The 18,351-nt window shown below is 47.9% G+C and overlaps 1 protein-coding gene across 1 annotated transcript in view; it reads left to right on the top strand.

The window, feature by feature from the left end:
- The window catches only part of LAMB3 (laminin subunit beta 3), a 76,977-nt gene that overhangs the window by 841 nt on the left and 57,785 nt on the right, over positions 1–18,351 (top strand). Inside the window, exons 2-5 of the mRNA XM_019667709.1 lie at positions 4,362–4,506; positions 13,914–14,073; positions 16,084–16,264; positions 17,609–18,059. Of these exons, the coding sequence (XP_019523254.1) occupies positions 17,895–18,059 (165 nt within the window). The 5' untranslated portion in view covers positions 4,362–4,506; positions 13,914–14,073; positions 16,084–16,264; positions 17,609–17,894. The remainder of the gene's footprint in view (positions 1–4,361; positions 4,507–13,913; positions 14,074–16,083; positions 16,265–17,608; positions 18,060–18,351) is intronic.

The following is an 18,351-nucleotide window of genomic DNA, read 5'->3' as shown; positions in this document are numbered from 1 at the left end:
AGGGGGCTGTTGGTAAAAGTTGGTCTGTGTGTCCAGAATGTACATACTTCATGCTGTCCTCAGTAATTATTTGCCACCTACCTGAATCTGGGGCTGCAACTCCACTGCGCCAGCTCAGTTTACAGAAACAGTTTAGGGGCAGAAGAGTGAAAGTGGACAGTTTGGGTAAGAAGTAAAGGGTAGCTAGCACTCCGGGAAGGGTGAGGCCAGTAGGATTGATTGGAACTAGGATTAAACATCATTGCCTTGGGGTTGGGGGTGGGTTCTGATTTACCTTTGGCTCTCCATATACCAGAGTTATCAAGTAGGGGAGAAGGTGAGACAGGTAGGCCAAAGGGCTTTAAGCAAGCAAAGGAGAGAGCTGGGTGGTGGGGGAGGAAGGAGAAATCAGGCTGGCCAGAAAATTGCAAAAGTCAGTAATGCAATGTAACAGCCTGTCACAGCCAGTCAGGCTGAGCCCTGCTGGGAGGGACGGGGGAAGGGCTGTTTCAGGGATCAAGTATTTGAGTCGCTGGAAGCTTTAACAGTAATTTTTCTTTGGGGGCCTGAGGCAATTTTCCAGATAATTCAGTTTACAAAGGCAACAATAACAACTTCTCTTTGCCTTGGCTGTTAGTAAATAGGATTGCTCTGTGCAGATTGGGAAAGGTTACCTACAGAGCTTATGTAACAGTCTACATTTTTGTTCTGTACACAAGCAGTCAAGGTGACAAGGGGCCAAATAGGAATTATTTCTGGAGGATTGTGTCCCCTGCTCATTATTCTTTTAAACTTGTCAAGCAGGAAAATTCCATAACAGGGGACCAAGCTGAGATTAATATCACTCTTGACATTTTCTTTGAATCTTCCTTATAATTTTGGAGAAGCCTCTAATAGTTGGCAGAATAGTTGTGAGCTTTCTCAAGACCTGTGAGTATTGCACACATGTGGCTTCCGGAAGAGCATATGTGTACCTTAATGTCAGGGCTTTTACCTGGTTTCTGTTCTGCAGATGAGTCAGCCCAGCTTTGAACGCACAACTCCTAAATTAACGTGTCAATAAGGATTTCTGGAGTTTCTGTAACTCAAAGATGCAAATCACATGTCTGTCAAGGTCAGCAGTCCAATTTATTAGGAGATCCCCTTTCTTGTGATTTGCTGCGGTAGAGTTCCCCTCTTTCCCTCTTTGATAATCTGACTTCAGTTGACCCTCAGGCCCACCAGCTTGCTGTCCAGGGCTGGGCAGAGGACTGCAAATGGCATGGACTGTGGTCGCCGGTGGAGTTGGTGTTCCTGGTTTAGGTAGCAGGTTGGGCTGAGTGGGACATGGAGGGAATAGAAGGCTGAGGAATCCAGGGTCACTTCTCACCTAACAATTTCTGACACAGCTCCCCAGTCTGGATGGGGAAAGACAACGCAGCTTCTAAGACAGGGGTTTAGATGGAGCTTGGGAAACTAAGCACATGCTTTAACTCGTTGATGTCACTTTAGAGATGTAAAGCCTATGCTGCGTCATGAGAGGCCTTCCCTGACCATTTCATGCCACCGTTCTCTACCCAATGCCCTGCTTTATTTTTCTCCATAGCGCTCAGTACCTGACTTTATGTTGATATAATTATTGGTTTGCTTTTTGTGTTGTCTTCCTCGTCCTTTGGAGGATGAGCCCCATGAGGGCCGGGACTTTGTTTTGTTCTTCCCTGTGTCCCCAGGGCCCAGTATAGTCCTTGGCACATAGTAGGTTCTTACTAGGTAACTGTGGCATTAATGAATGTCTCTCCCATTGGATTGCAAAGCCTGGTGGGGGAGGAACTATATTTGTTAAATTTGCATGCAGTCAGGCTTTTAGTGGATGCTCAAAAAGCATTCGAGATTCCTTTTTTTTTTTTTGCCTTTTGTCCTCTCCTTTCTAATCCATCTCAAACACTACCACCAAATAAATCTTCCTAAAATTACATTTTTTTTATTCTTAATTGCCCGTGTAAAGCCTGGGATGATTTCTCACCCGTATGATGAACTCCTGGATTCTGCCTGTTAGATTTGCTTGACCAATATTTTTGGAATCCAGGACGTCTATGAATGAATCTTCCCTACTCGCCTAACGTTATCTCTCATTCTTCTTTGACAGACACCCTTCGCTTCACAGATGGGTTTCTCACAGCCCAAGAAATAATTTGTTTGCCTTGTTGCTGCCTCACCTTTGCTCGTACTCTTATGCCCACCTGAAATGCTGTTCCCTTTCTATTCTGTCTTCCTTCCTTGGGTTCATGTGCTCCAAGAAGCCACAAGCGCCTGTGCCAGTACACCCTGACCACTCCTTTCTGTGAATTTCAGCTGCCTTTCTGGTTTGTACTGCACAGGCTGGCGCTGCAGTGTGTGCTGTTTTACACAGCTCTCCATTGTTTCCTGTGGCGTGCCCTGTCTCTGGGGAAGACCAGATCCTTGCACCTTTTATGATGCTCATGTATAGTAGGGGCCCAATCAATACTGGTTATGTTGACCTGGATCAGTACTGGGATAGAGATTGCAAAGTGATCAGTTCAGACTCTCTTGGGAGGTTATTTTAGGCACGGTGGTTTGTCCTTGGGGTTGAAATTGCCCAAGACCTAGCAACTTGGCTGATTTCCCTCCACTCTGGCTTCCTCACCTTTCACTCGTACTTCCAGCTTAGGGCCTGACATTGCAGCGATTGGCTCACTCTCGGGCACACCTCCAACCTGCTCCTGGGACCCCAGGGCCTTGGCAAATCAACTCCGAGGAACAGACCCTTCACAGACATTTTGCTTTTGCCCCTCGTGGCTTCTGGCCAAGCAGAGCCACTAGCTGTTGGAGCATGCAGGCTGTGCTGGGAGCCCTGGGTAGCTATGGGCACCCTGCTGCCCACGTACCACTTTGGCATCGCAGTACTGTACATTACAAGCTTGAATTAGTACAGAGAACTTTGCCCAAGTTCAAATGCTAGCTGGACTTGACAGTACAGGACTCTGGAGTCGAACAGACTTGTGTTCATTTAAGTCCTGGCTCCTATTACCAGGGTCTGACCTTGGGTGAGTGACTTCACTTCTCTAGCCTCCATTTCCTCCTCTGTAAAGTGAGGGCGATGATAGCACCTACTAAATGGGGTGTGGTGAGGACTGAATGAGCTAGAGCATTATAAAGGGCTTAGTGGTTTGGCACAAATGAAACAATCAATAAATGTTGTTGATTCAGTTATTATTCTGTTATTATTCAGTTGTCTTTGCCTCTTACTCCGTGTTAGCAGTTTCCATGGTCCTTTATCCCAACTAAGGGCATTTGCATTCCCTAGGTGACATATGTAAGCAATAAGGCCCAAACCTGTTGAAACTAGCCATGTATCCCAATACTGTGTTAAGCATAACTGTAGACCATTGAATACAAAATTGTACTTGCCCTCAAGAAGTTCATTGTCAAGTATAGGACACAGATATTAAATAAGTTATTACAATATGCTAGGATAAGCACAATAATGGAAATATATATTAGGTAAACAAAATAGAATGAGAAATACATTGATTCAATTTAGGGAGGAGTTGGTCAAAGAAGGCCTAAGAGTAGATGATAACTGAGCAGGTTAGGGTATTAAGGGATGGAAAGTGTTCACCAGGTAACTCTGGGAGGGAGTCAGGGTTGAGGGAGGCCTGGAATGAGAAAGGACTGCATCTGAAAAGGGAGGACATCTGAGAAAGCATTGCATGGTCCAGGAGAAGTTAGGCAAGACTGGTGTTAAAACATAAAGAATGGGTTTTGGGAAATGGCAGGAAATGTGGAGGTTGTAATAGGCAGGCGCCAGATGATGACCAATTATGTAAATGATCAACAGCATATGCCATGCCTAGGGACTGTTGACTGCTCCCTTCTTCTAGAACCACATTCTCCTTGGCTTCCATGATATCATAGTCTACCCTATTCTGGACACTCCTTAGTTCTTTTTCTCACTTTTGCTTTTTGTCCAAACTCTAAATATCAGCCTTTCTCAGGACTCAGTCCTGGGGCCTCTTTTCTTATTCCACATGCTCTCTTTAGGTAATTTAGTTTACTCTCAAGGCTTCCATTAGTGCTTCTGTGCAAATGACATATGAATCTGAGCCCTAGACTCGTGTCTCCTCTGCCTATGCTACATCTCCACTTGGATATCTTGCAGGCATCAAACTTAACCATGTCTAAGGCCAAATTCAATATTTCTATTCCATAAACTTGAACCTCCATCTTTCTTAGTCTAGGCTTCACTGTGTATCTCATAGCTCAGGTTCTAAGCCTGGGAGCCATCCTTTACCCCTCTCTCTCTGTCACCTCTCCTATGTGAACAATCACTAAGACTTGTCATTCTACCTCTTAACTATCTGTTGATTTCCTTTGCTTTCTAGAACAATAAGGAACTGAATTATTCTGGAACTGCATCAGCTTGAAAGAAGACCCCGAGATCCAGATGAGGACGCAGCTCACCGTACGACTTGCTATTAGCCTTATGAGACACTGAGCAGCTGTGCCCAGATGCCTGACTACAGAATTGTGAGTTAATAAATGAATTTTGTTTTAAACTATTAAGTGTGTGTTAATTTGCTATGTAGCAATTAAAAACTAAGACAAACAGCATGCTAGGAACTCCTGTTGGGATGACAGGAGAAAACCTATTAAAAACTTGATGAGGACTGGGAAGACGAACCAGGATGGGGAGAATCTGGCTTAGATTCTGTGGTCCATCGATCATAAGCTCTTCCTTGCAGACACCTTGTACTTTCTTGCCCTTCTCTGTTTCTCTCACATTTACCCAGAAAGGCTTGACCATGGTTGGAATCAGTTGTGTGCTCTCTATCAATCTACACCCAAGCAGTTTATCATTGTTGGAAAAAACTTACCCAGCCAGACTGACTGTTCATTTTCTGTCAATTTAGGACCGCAAATCTCAAATGGGCAGTCAGCTATAATTTACTATGTTTCCCAGTCAGTTATTTTTATTACTCTCTAAAAAGACTTTGCCACACTTTCTCCCCACTTCCCAAACAGGCTCTATCTACTTCTTTCTGAAACCGCATACCCTGGTGAAATAGAATCAGACGAGAGCTACTTCATTTTCCAACCACCAAATCGATCTGCCTCAGCACCCATATGCTGTACCTTCTGTCACATTACCAGGGAGGAAGCATCCCCGATTCTTCGTATATAGAACTGTCCCTCCGTCTCATCCTGACTCATCTATTGAAGGTCTTGGGAGTCCATGAATGACTTAAGGTGCTTTAGGCTACAAGTAAGGGAATACAATTCAAAGTGGTTTAACAATAAGAAAAAAATCTATGATCTCACTAGACAGTGATTTCAGGACTGACTCATTCAGTAGTGTAACACTGTCAAGAACCCAGGTTCTTTCCATCTTTCTCCTCTTATGTCTCCAGCATGGAGACTTGCTCACATTATGGTTCCAAGATAGTTGCGACAGTTCCAGGCATTGCGTTCAATATGATACCATCCAGTGAAAAGAGAGATGCTGTTCTTTCTCTTTTGTCGCCGAAGAAACCTTGCCAAAGAAACCAAAGGTCCCCTCAGCGACTTCTTTTCATTGGCCCGAGCTGGGATGAAGGCCCACCCCTAAGACTACTTATGAAAGGAAAGATTACCGTCATGAGCTAAGACCCGTGGTTCTCAAAGGTTGTCCCTGGGAACAGCAGCAGCGATATCACCTGAGAACTTGTGAGAAATGCAGATTCTTGAGCCCCACCCCAAACCTATTGAATCAGAAATTCTCCATGCAGGACTAGCTGTCTGCGTTATAAAAAGTCCTCCAGGTAATTCTGGTGCTAAACTTTGAGAACCGCTGGTTGAGGCGAATCTCTGATCTGGGGAAAGGATAACTGCCGTGAGGTCTTGAGTAACACTGAGGATCTTTAGCAAGGAGGAGGGAGGGTATGGATTTTGGAGAGGGGGTGAACTTCCTGCTAGATCCCTCCTCTTTTCTGAATAATCAGTTTCTTCTTCTTTATTCTAGTATTCCATCAGCATGCAAACATACTCTAATATCGCAGTCTTAAAAAAACTAGCCCATGATCCAAGTCACTATCCAGCTGCTGTGTGAATTTTTTGCTTCTCTTTGTAACTAAAACTGTTTATTATCAGTATTTCAGTTCCAAATACCAAAAGTACTGCCAGCTTGATTCCTGGCCTTTCTATCCCCAAGTGCCAGTCATGGTGGATAGAATAGGAAATCCGGAAGTCAGCGGATCAGTGGATTAGCTCATCAGGAATTTTCTGAGGTTCCAGTTCTTAGGGGGAAAAATATTTCTTTTTCTGGATGATTTTCTCTCTTATGTTGCCTTGAGAGGGAGTTATGGGGCAATATTAATAGCATCATAGTTTTCAAGCATTTTTTGTTAGGTTTTTCCTTACCCCAAGGATCCAAAGTAATAATTCAATATCTGTTTATTGAGCACTTACTATGTCCAAACACTGGGTCAGGCATTCCATTAGGGGATGGAAAGGGTGGCCGAGAATTGTCCCTATCCTCAAGGAATTTGCAATCCACATTTGGGGACAAATCACAAAGTAAAAGTTGAATAACCATAAGTATGTCAATTTGAGATAGAAAAGGTTTACCAAACAGAACAGAGCTGATTACTAATCGAATTGTATCAGTAAGGTCTGCTGCTAGAGTTTGGGAAGAATTTACAGAGACTAGCAGAGAAGCCATCATGGATCCAGGAATCTGAAATGCATCTTGGATTTAGGATTTGTCAAGGATACAAAAGGTAGAAAAGGCAGCGTCGACAGTCAGAGCCAGATGATGACTCAAGCATAAATGTGGCCAGGGGAACAGCAGAGCTGGATCAGAGCACTTGAGTGAAGGAGACTGTGTGAGGTAGGGCCAAAAATGCAGATTTTTTTCAGCAGGACCCTCAGTGCCTGGCTGTAGACTCTGGACTTTCATCTGGAGATGACGGAGAGTGTCCAGGTCAAAGTACCTACAGAACCCTATTTAGCAAATGGGGCACTAGGCCAACGCTAACAAGACAAAATGTAATAGGTAAAAGTGCAAAGGCACATGCACTTCTACATGTGTGTGTGTGTGTGCATGCCTGTGTTAAGAATAGCACAACTTCAAGATGAGGGTAACCTGTTTTAACAGTGATTGACTTGAAAAAGACGGAGGTATTAATGTATCTGTAAGCTCAGTATGGGTCCGTGGTGTGATTTGGCTGGATGCAGCGGTAGGAGTAGAGTCTCTCTAGAACAATAGTCATTTTGCTGTACTGTTTTCTTCCCTCATGCCTACAAAGAGGATTGCTTTGCTAAGAGGGCCAAGCGTTCACACAGGAGCTTCCTGAACTCTTTCCTGCGGGAGCGCTTTATTCTCATGTGCTACTTCTGTCCAGGTTTTTCTTGGACTCAGAGCGAACTTCACTTTTCTCAGGTCATTGTGCATTCACCCTGGGCCACCCAAGGGAGAAAAAGTATCAGCGTACAACCAGGTGACAAAGCATTTGTCTGGGACTGAAAGGTATCCTGGGACGTGGTACTTTTAGATCTAAAACGAAGTTCGTTCCAGCAAACTGGAATGGTTAGTCACCCTACAACATACTGGAATCTTCTCCTTGAAGATTTGCCCTGTCCCCGGGGTTTTTCTCTTAGAGACTGGAACGGCATACACGTTGCGTAAATGCTTATCCTCTGGGTATAACTTGCAGAGAGATTTCAATGTGTATGTTTCTAAGGTTTTCCATGGGGCGATCTTGTGATGTTTTAGGTTTTCTAAATCTAAAACATTCACCATGGCCATTTTTCCTACCAGTATTTATGTATGTATGTATGTATTTATTTATTTATTTGCGGTCATATTCTACAAATTATCCTCTTATAAGACTTCCTTTTAGTGAACAAACCAATTCCCTCTGCCTTGGGAGGCCACATATTGTAGTAGAAAGAGCATAGATGTTGGAAGCTTACAGATCCGCTGTTGGATGCTGGTTTCACCCCATACTCGTTGTGGGAGACAGTGCTGTGTGTTCACTATGCCGTACTTCAGTGTCCTCCTCTGGGAACATAAGAAGATCACTTAGGAACCGTGTGAGTGGCTCAGGCCGATAGGTTGTAGGCAGAGTGCCTGTGCCACTTCAGAGCTGAAGCATGGAGTCCCCGGGGAGAGTTCTTTCATGCTCCTCTAACCTTGCTGCTATGACCGTGAAGGCCATGTGTCCTGGTGGCGCAGCTGCAAGATGGCGGAGGTCCCTGAGTGACTGTGTGGAACAGAGGATCTGTCCCCTCACCATTGGCTTGCATTTTAGTTTATGCAAGCAACAAATACACATTTGTTAAGCTGCTGAGATGTGGGGGTTAACTTATTACTGTGGCATAGGCTAGCCTAACTTGACTAAAACACTAGCCCGTGTCTCTGTCACTTCAGGCTGCTGGAACAAAATACCACAGATTGGATGGCTTAAGCAACAGACTTTATTTTTCATCGTTCTGGAGGCTAAAAGTCTAAAATAAAGATGCCTTTAGCCTGGGTTCCTGGTGAGAGCTTGCTTCTTGGCTTTCAGACAGCTTCCTTCTTGCTGTGTCCTCTGGTTTCTCTTCCTTTTTTTATATGGGCACTAATCCCACTATGGGGACTCCACCCACATGACCTCATTTAAACCTAATTATTGTCCCCTACCTCCTAATATCATCACATTGAGGTTAGGGCTACAACAGATGAATTGGGGGTGGGGTGGGGCACCTTCAGTCCATAGCACTGTAACCTTGTACAGGCTACTTAATGCTGAGAGTGTAAAAAAAAAAAGGAATAATATCTCCCTCAAAGAGGCATCGTAAAGGGTGCTTAAATGAGATAGAATGCTGCCTCACACATAGCAAGAGCTGGAAAAAATATTTTGTTCCCTTCTGTCCTTTCAGGGTAATACATAGCTATTTCTTTCTGGAGCAGTATTTAAACAAAGGAGTAAATACAGCCAATAATACCCAGGGGAGCACACACGTAGTCTCCAGATGAGGCAGGGACTAGGCCCAGCTCTACACTGTTAGTTCAGTTCTCAGTCCTTCACCTCGAGTGCTCTTTGCTAAAGGGACCCATGCCTAGATGTCAGGCATCTGGACACCAGGATGCCTGTATGCACTTGTAAGCATCACATTTTAGGAAGATTATTGACAGATGGGGCAATTTCTAGAGGAACATGACTAGGTTAGGACAAGTCTGGAAGTCATGGGACTGGCCGAATAACACACAAGTAAGTTTGGGGGATTTAGCAAATAAACATGCAAGTAGCCCAGTAAAATTAGAATATCAGATAAATAATGAATACTATCTTAGTATAAATATGCCCCATGCAATATCTGGGGTCTGCTTAGACTAACAAGGTATCCCTTGTTTATCTGAGATTCAAACATAACTGGGACCCCTGTATTTTATCTGGCAATCCTTGCTACAAGGAGCTGTCAGTCTCTTGTTGGAGGCAGTGCACACACGAGACAGAGATATAATCCCCCAGTTATGACCACAAATGCTTATTTGTACTTGAACACTATGAGTTGCTGGGTTTACAACTTTCTGAGTGAGCAATGAGAAAGTTCAGAATTAGGTGGCATTATCCCAGGACAATTGCACGGAAGTGGCAAATTTGGGCGAGGATAAAAAGTTTAGTTACCCTCACTTCCTCTTTCCCCTCAAAATATAGGTAAATGAGAACTGACGCTCTTCTTTTTGGTTTGTCCTAAGACATACAAGCAGGAAGACGAGGTTCTGGTAGTTCCTTAGAAGACATGTTCTGCCCTCCCTTCCTCCTTGTCTTTTTCTTCCGCACACATTTATTAGTATGTACGTTTATTGAGAAACTGTGCCAAGTGCTTTCTTCTTCTTTTTCTTCTTCTTTTTTTAAAGGTTTTATTGGGGAATTGGGGGAGGGGAACAGTGCTGGGGAATCGGGGGAAGGGGAACAGACAAGTTGCTGTCCTTTTATTCTTCAGTCTAGCTGTGGAGGACGTTGCTTCACTGGCCCAAGCTGGCACCATCATTGCACTCTTCCTGGCTGAGGCAGATGGGTTGCCATCCTCTGGACGGCTGCTCATGGCAACTTTTGGCAGCTCATGCTGGCTGCTGGCCACACACGGTAGCTTATGGCAACCCACTGCGGCAGGGGCTGCAGACTACGCCGTTGCCGGCGACTCATGGCTGCCCAGTTCCAGGTCGAGCTGTTGTTCACCATCTTAGCTGTAGAGGGCAGTGTCACTGTTCCTCATGTGGGATCCGAACTGGTGCCTTGCTGCTCAGAACTGGCATCCCAAGCCAGCTCTTAACGAATGCGCCACTTGGCTGGCTGGCTAAGTGCTTTCTTGACAAAAGAAATCTAACAGCCTCCAAAGAAGCAATACTGTACTTCTTAAAAAGGGGAAACCATAGTTTACAAAATCTACAATGATTTAGAAACCTGCAGCAAATTCTCGGGCAGTCTGTGGGTGCAGTGGAAGAGGTTCAGAGCAAAGAGAGGAAGGAGTAATAATTTGTAGGTGGACAAAACCCACTCTCTTCCTCTGAGACTTTTTACTTGTATTGATCATTCTAGTAAAATATGCTCATTATGGAAGATGGGCGTGTACAGAGAAATATAAATAGATGGGAAATATTAACACTTTAGATATTCTCTCTATCTTCTTTTTGAGTATTTTTTCCTTTGGAGTTAAGTAAGCTTCATGCATATTTGTTTTCTTACTTTTCCCCCCAGTTAACCATATCTTATAAACATTTTCCCAGGTTATTAAAACCTCATTATCAGTATTTTGGATCAGAAGATGGTCAGTTTTGAGTGATGTTTTAAGGAGAAGGAATTAGATTAGATAAGGACTCCTCACCCTTGTCTGATGGGGATATTGACCAGACTTTGATCTGGGTAAGCAGAGGCCCTAGGAAAAAAAGACTTGCTGGGCGACTTCTCTGAGCTAAGTAATAAACTTGCTGTCCAGATTAGCTTTGACTCCTGTCTTTATCAGGTGTTGGACTCTGGTTTTACTAATGCTTGAAGGCCGTAAAACAATGTCATGCTTACGCTTGCTGCTCTGCCCTCTGTCCTCTTTAAACACGCCCCACCCCTACCCTCTGACCTTTCCTGTTCAGAAAGGCCAGAAGCATCACCCTGCTCGGGGAGCTCAGTTTGCCCCTGAGTGCCCCCTCTGGTCCAGGTCATGGCTCCTGGGGAGTTTGCAGCCCCTACAGAACAGAGTGCAATGCACAAAGCACAGATTTTTGGGTTGGGACCTGGGCCCCGCCTCCCCTGGGAGGAGGTGGGGAGCAGCCCAGCCACTGACTGCCCATGAGATGAGCTATGAAACATCTGCATGGGAGTGATATGTGCTTTTTGTTAAGCACGACTACAGAGACTGCTGATCACAGCCCCAAACACCTGCGTATGATGCACACCTGGGGACAAACAGCCTCTTCAGAGCACACACCTTGCCTGGCCCTTTGCTGAGGGTTATACGTGCGTTGTTTTCTTTGATCTTTACAAGGATCCATGAGGTAGATTGTGACTATTCCCATCGGAGGCAATTTGCTCTGGTTGTCCAAAGCCACAGCTGGTCAGGACAGAGCCAGACTTGTCCCTTCACCTCCTTCATCCTAAGTCTAGGCTTTTAACTGCTGTCCCAAACCACCAGCCCCTGAGAGCAGAGCATCGCAGAACTGGAGGGCGCTTTCAGGGAGCTTGAAAAACATACTGAATGTGCTTGTCCCTCTGAAAGCCAGTTAAATCCCTGAGTGGGGCTGGCATAAGGAAATGATTTTATAAGTTCTGTAAGTAATTCTGAGGGCCTTCCTGGGTTGAGAACTAGTAAAATCCAACACCTTTCTTTACGAATGATGAGACTGAGGCCCAGAGAGGGGCTTGCCCAAGTTTATGCTTCTGTTGAGTAGAGGAGCTAGGTCTGGGATTTAGGACATGTTGAAGTCCACACATGGACCCCATGTGGCCACGGGTGCTGGAGGGAGGCCTGATTGGAAGCCGTTAGGTGGTATTGATTCCAGAAATGAAGCCAGACCTGCCCATATTCCCTTCCCCTCAAACCACAGATGCTCATGTCTCCATATTCAGTCCTTAACCACCAATTTGAACATTAAGAAATATAGTTTGTCTCTCTCGTGGCCCTTTCTGGGATCATAGAATTTGAAAGTCCTGTGGGGCAGTCCTCTGCTGGCCTGGGGAGCAGATCTCATGACCCTAATTCCCCCCGACTCTCTCCACCATTCCTTTGTGTGTCCCTTCCCCGGGCGCCCCTGACCTCCACGTGGCTGCATGTTGTCCCTTTCGGGTATAAGGCTCTCTCTTCTCATGTGAGGCTTGGCCATGGCCACATGGCCAGTTCCACATGGCAAATCTGTGGCCAAAGGTCACAAGCAGGAAGGTCACAGAGGTTGGACTTAGGTCCCGAGAACCTAATTCCCGGAGGGCACTGGCTGGACAGTAGAGGTAGAGGTGGTTGGGGGTGGAGGAGGCGGTGTGTGCCAGAGGGAGGCAGGGAATTTGGGAGGGCAGTGACAGTGGCATAAATGCCAAGATTTTCCTCTCCTCGGGAAGCCAGCCAGCCATGGGCCAGCCATGAGCCAGCATTCTACTCCACCAAGCTGAAGCTGCCCTCGGGAGGGAGGAAGTGGGGCACTTAGAGGTGTATCCTGGGAGATAGAAAAGCAGTTGTTGAGGCTGCGGAGGGGAATCCCCCTTCCTGCGGTGAGGGGGAAGTTGTATCATGCTTTTATGCCCTGTGTGTGATCTGGTCAAGCCACTGTGATGTCTGTGTGGTTACCTTCTCTGCTTCCACTCCTAGGGTGCTTACGTCCTCACTCAGAGCAGCTTCCTGTTGGTAGGAGGGCAAACCCTGCTGGTGCATACCAGAGCCTCTGAGAGAGGGATCTGGAGGCCAGGACCGTCTCTATCTGTGCCCACACAGCAGAGGCCGTCAATATGGAAAACAGACAAACAAGCACCTCATGGTGTCTGTTCTGGGTGTTTCCACAGTATCAGTGTCTCCCCAAGAGCCTCCAGTCAACATCAGTGCTCTAAGAGTTAGAACAAGCGTTCAAAGAGACATTTTTTTTAGGTATCAGGTCTTGATTAGGTTTGGGAAACATGAGGTTCAGAGTCCAGTGGAGGACTCTTGGTCAAGGATTTCCAAGGGTGGAGACAGGGAGCTTAGGTGATCTTAGGCTTTAAGCAACAGTTAAGAGTATGAGTGCTCGGGGCCGGCTGAGTGGCGTGATGGTTAAGAACTCGCTTGGGATGCCAGAGGGCCCCGGTTCGGATCCCACATATGAGGGCCAGTGACACTGCCCTCTACAGCTAAGATGCTGAACGACAGCTCAACCTGGAGCTGGGCTGCCATGAGTCGCCGGCGACAGCGTAGGCTGCAGCCCCTGTGGCAGTGGGTTGCCATGGGCTACCGTATGTAGCCAGCAGCCAGCGTGACCGGCCAGCAGCCGCAGTGAGCGGCCGTCCAGAAGCCGGCGACTGATCTGCCTCGCCCAAGAAGAGCGCAATGATGGTGCCAACTTGGGCCAGTGAAGCAACATCCTCCACAACTAGACTGAAGAACAAGATGACAGCAACTTGTCTGTTCCCCTTCCCCCAATTCCCCAGCACTGTTCCCATCCCCCCAATTCCCCAATAAAAATCTTAAAAAAAAAAAAAAAGTATGAGTGCTCGAACGAACTGGTCTGGATTCAAATGACCACTCACTAGCTGGGATCAAGTCCTTGAAAATGTGCCCCCTTTTCTTCATCTGCAAAGGAAGGATAATTAAGTGTCTACCCCCTTTAGCCCCACAGAGAAATGGTGGGTGTTAAATGAATTAATACATATAAAGGGCTTAGCACGGTGCTTGGCAGACTGCGAGCACTTGGTGAAATGTTAGCTGTGGTTAATTTAGGCTGCCTGCCTGATTTCTCTCAGCCCTACTGCCAGGCCAATGAGCACGGTCGTCCGTTGGGCAGACATTCAGCTTGGGAAGGTGCGAATGGGACTGGAGAATAGAATCATCCCATGACAAGCAGCCTAGGCTCCTTCCTGCTTCCTGCTGGCCTCTGCCTGAGGCTGGCTTCCTGTCTGCTCAGTAAGTAACAGACCCACTCTCTCTCTTTGGCTTTTGGGGAGGTACACAGAAGAGTGACTGATTGTCTGGCCAGCTGAGCAGTTGTGCTGGAGTGGAGGGCCACGCCAGCTTGAGTCACATGGCAAACGCCAAGGCCACTCCTGGAGCCCACCCTGTCCCACAGACAAGGACTCAGCCATGACTCACTGTATTCAGGTGATGTCTGGGCCTTACTCACCTGGCGCCCCTTCCTCCAACACCTGAGTATCAGCATTCACGGCCTGGACCAGGCCCTCTTATCCTTCTTAACCTCCAGCCTCCCCCTTTCTTCCTTTTCCCTTCCTTTCCTTGCTCCCTACCCTTTGATCTCTCATTGATCAGCTCTTGGTTGATCTTCCTGGCAACTTGGATGGTTGAAGCCTGACAGATGCATAAGGGAGACAGTAGCTTCCAAATCCGCTCCCATGTGGTGGGGGACCAGGGCAGGTCTGTCCAGTCAGGCTTCATTCAACCTTGCCTTGTACCACTTGTGGTCAGGTCTGCTTTCTGGCCCTCAGAGACACTGCCAGGAGTGATGGAGAAGCACGCAGAGAAGATGCCTGCCTCCATCAACACGCTGACCTTTTGTAACCTGAGGGGAGGTGCCTCAGAAGAGACCCCCGCCCTTGCAGCTGACTGATGCATGAATTACTACTATTAACCACCCATTCTGGTGGCCCAAAGCCCAGACTGTGCCCCCCGAGAGTGTCACTACACCTACAAAAGCACGGAGACTCATTAAATGACATCAGTTATTTACCCTTCAGTGTGAATCCATTCATTCCACAAACATTGAGCACCTCCTATGTGCCAGGCACTATTTCTAGGCACCTGGGAAACAGTAGTGAACAAACTGGACACAAATCTCTGCCTTTTTGGACATTGCATTCTGGTGGGGGAGAGACAGAAAATAAATAGGATGAATAGGTAAGTTAGATATTGGGTTGTCGGAAAAGTCATGACGCATTTTTGCAACAAAAAAACCCCCAGAAAAATACGTCATGACTTTTTCAACAACCCAATAGTTAGTTACAAGGAGGTAAGTATTGCAACAAAACCCCCAAAGCCCAATCAACCAATAATGTAGGGTAGGTGGGATTGGGAGTGACTGCTGCGGTGGGGACAGGGATAAGACAGGCATGGGGCCAGGTTGAAGAGCATGGTCAGAGTCACCCTCATTGAGAAGGTAGCATTTGAACCAAGACTTAACAGAGGTAAGAGAGTTAGTCTTGCACACATCAGGGGAAAAGCAGTCCAGGCAGAGAGAGCAGCTAAGGCAGTGCCCTCAGACGGAAGCAGTCTGGTAATTTGGAGGCACAGCAAGGAGACCAGGTGGCTGGAACTGAAAGTGAGGGTGATGTGTTGGTCTTGTGGAGAAGTAATGGGGGAGTCATATCATTTGGAGCCTTTTAAGGACCTTGGCTTTGCCCTTGACTGCAATGGGGAGCTGGTGCAGGGTTCTGAGCTGGGGAGGCTGAGACCCGCTGTGGTGGGTCTAGACTGCAGACCATTTGGGAGGCCATTGCAGAAGTCTGGGGAAGAGAGACTCAAGCTAGAAGGGAAGTGGTCCTGGCTGCTTTTGGAAGGAGAGGTAACAGAATTGCCTGGTAAGTTGATGTGGGTGCAAGAGAAACAGGAGTCAAGGTTGACTTGGCAGCCACTTTCCTGAGGGTGAGTTCGAATGAGTCCGGGGTGCACGGAGGGCTGAGGCCTCCAGAGCCGTGTGGTGGGAGGCAGAGAGAGGGAGGAATGCCCAGATGGGGGGCTTCAGTGTTGGACTGATGCCCCAGCCCCCCTTTTAGCCCTGGCTAGGTCCTAACCCAGCCTCTGGCTCTATTTTAGACTTCTTGTGTCTGAACAAATCGGGTTCTGAAGTTCAAAGCCTGTGCCTGGGGCCCTGTAGTCCTGGGGGGGCAGGGGCTAGATCTGCACTGGGGTGTGCCCAGTGCCCCTAAGGAGTGAGGCTGACTGGGCTATTCTTGGGTTCTGCAGAAACAACATCCTGGACTTGGACTAGGAGTACGTGGGGGGCCCAAACAGAGCAATTGCCATTTCCCTCCTGCGAGGCTAAACCACTCCCTGGACCTGCCCCAGCCTGTGATGTCTGAAACAGCAAAGGCTTATTTACCTGGGCTTCTGCCTCATACGAGAGGACGAGGAGGGGGATTTAAAGGTAAGGCCCACCGCCCGCCCGCCCCGCCTCAGCCGAAGACCTGGGATTGCATCACCTGCTCTTCTGTTGAGTGAACTATTAATGAGTTCTTTGTCCCATCCTCTTTCCTGGTGGTGGGCAGAGGATGGGCATCTCCAGGAGGCTGGAAGCTTCCTTGGGAGTTGGAGAAGTGGAGAGAATTGACACCAGGCAGGTAGACTCAGAACCTGAGGGTGTCAGCAGTGACCTTTCTCTGGGGGGGACTCAATGGGGGTCTCTCTGTGTCCTTGTTGCAGAGGCAGGGCCCATGAAGAGAAGCTGTGTGTGCTGACTCCAGCTTGTTGAGTTAAGCTGGATTTTACTGGACTGTTCACAGGGGCCATGACACTAACATTTATTGGATTTTTCATGATGCTTCTAAACCACTGGTTGCCCATTCGCTAATTACAGCATTTCTCCTGCCCATCTAAATTTCTTAGCTAAACTAGAAACTGAGGGTTCGAAATGCCCGGCTTAATCTGCAAAATTCTACATTTTCCCCTTAAGGGTTCTCAAACCAATTTCTTGGACTTAACCCTTCTATTGTAGAGAATTTACTGCTTAGGAGAGGCTGCCAGGTAGGAATGGCTAGTTAAGAGTTTCCTTTAAATAGAAACTTTGAGGCAATGCTGTTCCCAAACAGCGCCAGGGCAGGCTGTCCAGGGCCAAGGTATGAACTGGGTGACCTTCCAGATAGCTAGCTGTAAAGCCCTCTGGCCCTAACCTGGAGAAAAGTGTCCTTTGAGGCCTGCCTCTCTATCTGGCCTTTACTGCCATTTACAGTGGCTCTCAGCCCAGTGGCCTTGAGCTAGGAGCCTGCCCAGGGTCCCACAAAGGAAGCCGTGTCCCCAGGTCTGGTGGGGGACCAGGGCAGGTCTGTCCAGTTAGGCTTCAGCCTTGCCTTGTACCACTTGTGGTCAGGTCTGCTTTCTGGCCCTCCAGGCGGGCATTCCTGCCCAGGGAGGGAGAGGCCAGCAGCCCAGCCCTCCTAAGCTGGGGGCAATGACTCACAGGTAGTTAGTTACCTGTCCTGGGGCTCCCTGCCAACCCAGGGAGGGAGCCGGAGGGGATACATTTAGAGTTAATTCCTGCTTATTCCTGTTAAGCTTTCCTGGGATGATTTGGGCTCTGACCCCTTCCTGATGAACTGTAGCCTTATCAGGCTCCTCCAAATTCCCCGAGAAGCAGGGATTTTCCACTGTTCTTGTTTTCCCCGAGGGTCTGCTGGTTCTTGGATGTTTGGGTCTTGTCACCTTCAAGCCTGGTGACAGGTCTGGGGCTATAACACCCTGTATACATGTCCTGATACTTGTGTCTTCTGTCCAGGGTGGTCCAGGACACAAGAGGAGGCTGACCCTGTGGGCCTTGGGGAAACGCCAAGTACAGTGCCTGTCACGAATGCCAGCACCCTTCCCATGCTCCGAACCCCCGTGTGGAACGATTCCAGACATTTGCCTGGTGCTTTCAGTTTGCAGGGCACCCCTCCACCCCCCCGTGGCACCCACTGGCGGGCAGGCAGGCACCGCCGGGCTTGCTGTGAGGCCTCTGGGACCGACCCACTTGCCCAGTCCTGTCCTGGGGGTGGGGTGGGGTGGGGGTGCAGTGACGGCAGATGGGCGTGCCAGCCGCCAGATTCCTGAGACCCGCCCTGCAGTGGGAGTCTTCAGAGGTGAAGCCGTTGTTTAAAACCTGGGAGCCAGGAGACGGGACCCCCACATTCAAGGGGTGCTCCCAGACAGGCGACCTGAAGCAAAGAACAGCGGCAGCACGGAGCCAGGTAGGTCACCTGCCTGGCGGGGGCTGGGCGGGGAGAAGGGCTGTGCCCCGGGTGTCTGGGGCCTGGTTGCAGGCCCAGTTCTTCCTCTTCCTGTGAGCTCACTTGAGCGAGACACCTGCAAAGGCTAGGTTAAATGTGTGCCCGGGTTTGGATTGCTTTTTCACATCTGATAAGCGTCTCAGTGACTTGGAAGAAAGCAGGTTCAGATCAGGGCTGAGCACAAAGAGAAGTGGAAAGGGTGGGCTGGCCCAGTCAGAGCTCTGCTAAGGCTGCTCAGAATGCCTGTTTCCTG

Source organism: Hipposideros armiger, unplaced genomic scaffold (assembly GCF_001890085.2).
Source record: "Hipposideros armiger isolate ML-2016 unplaced genomic scaffold, ASM189008v1 scaffold_503, whole genome shotgun sequence".
NCBI classification, from domain to species: Eukaryota; Metazoa; Chordata; class Mammalia; order Chiroptera; family Hipposideridae; genus Hipposideros; species Hipposideros armiger.
This window is presented reverse-complemented; position numbering and strand designations above follow the sequence as displayed.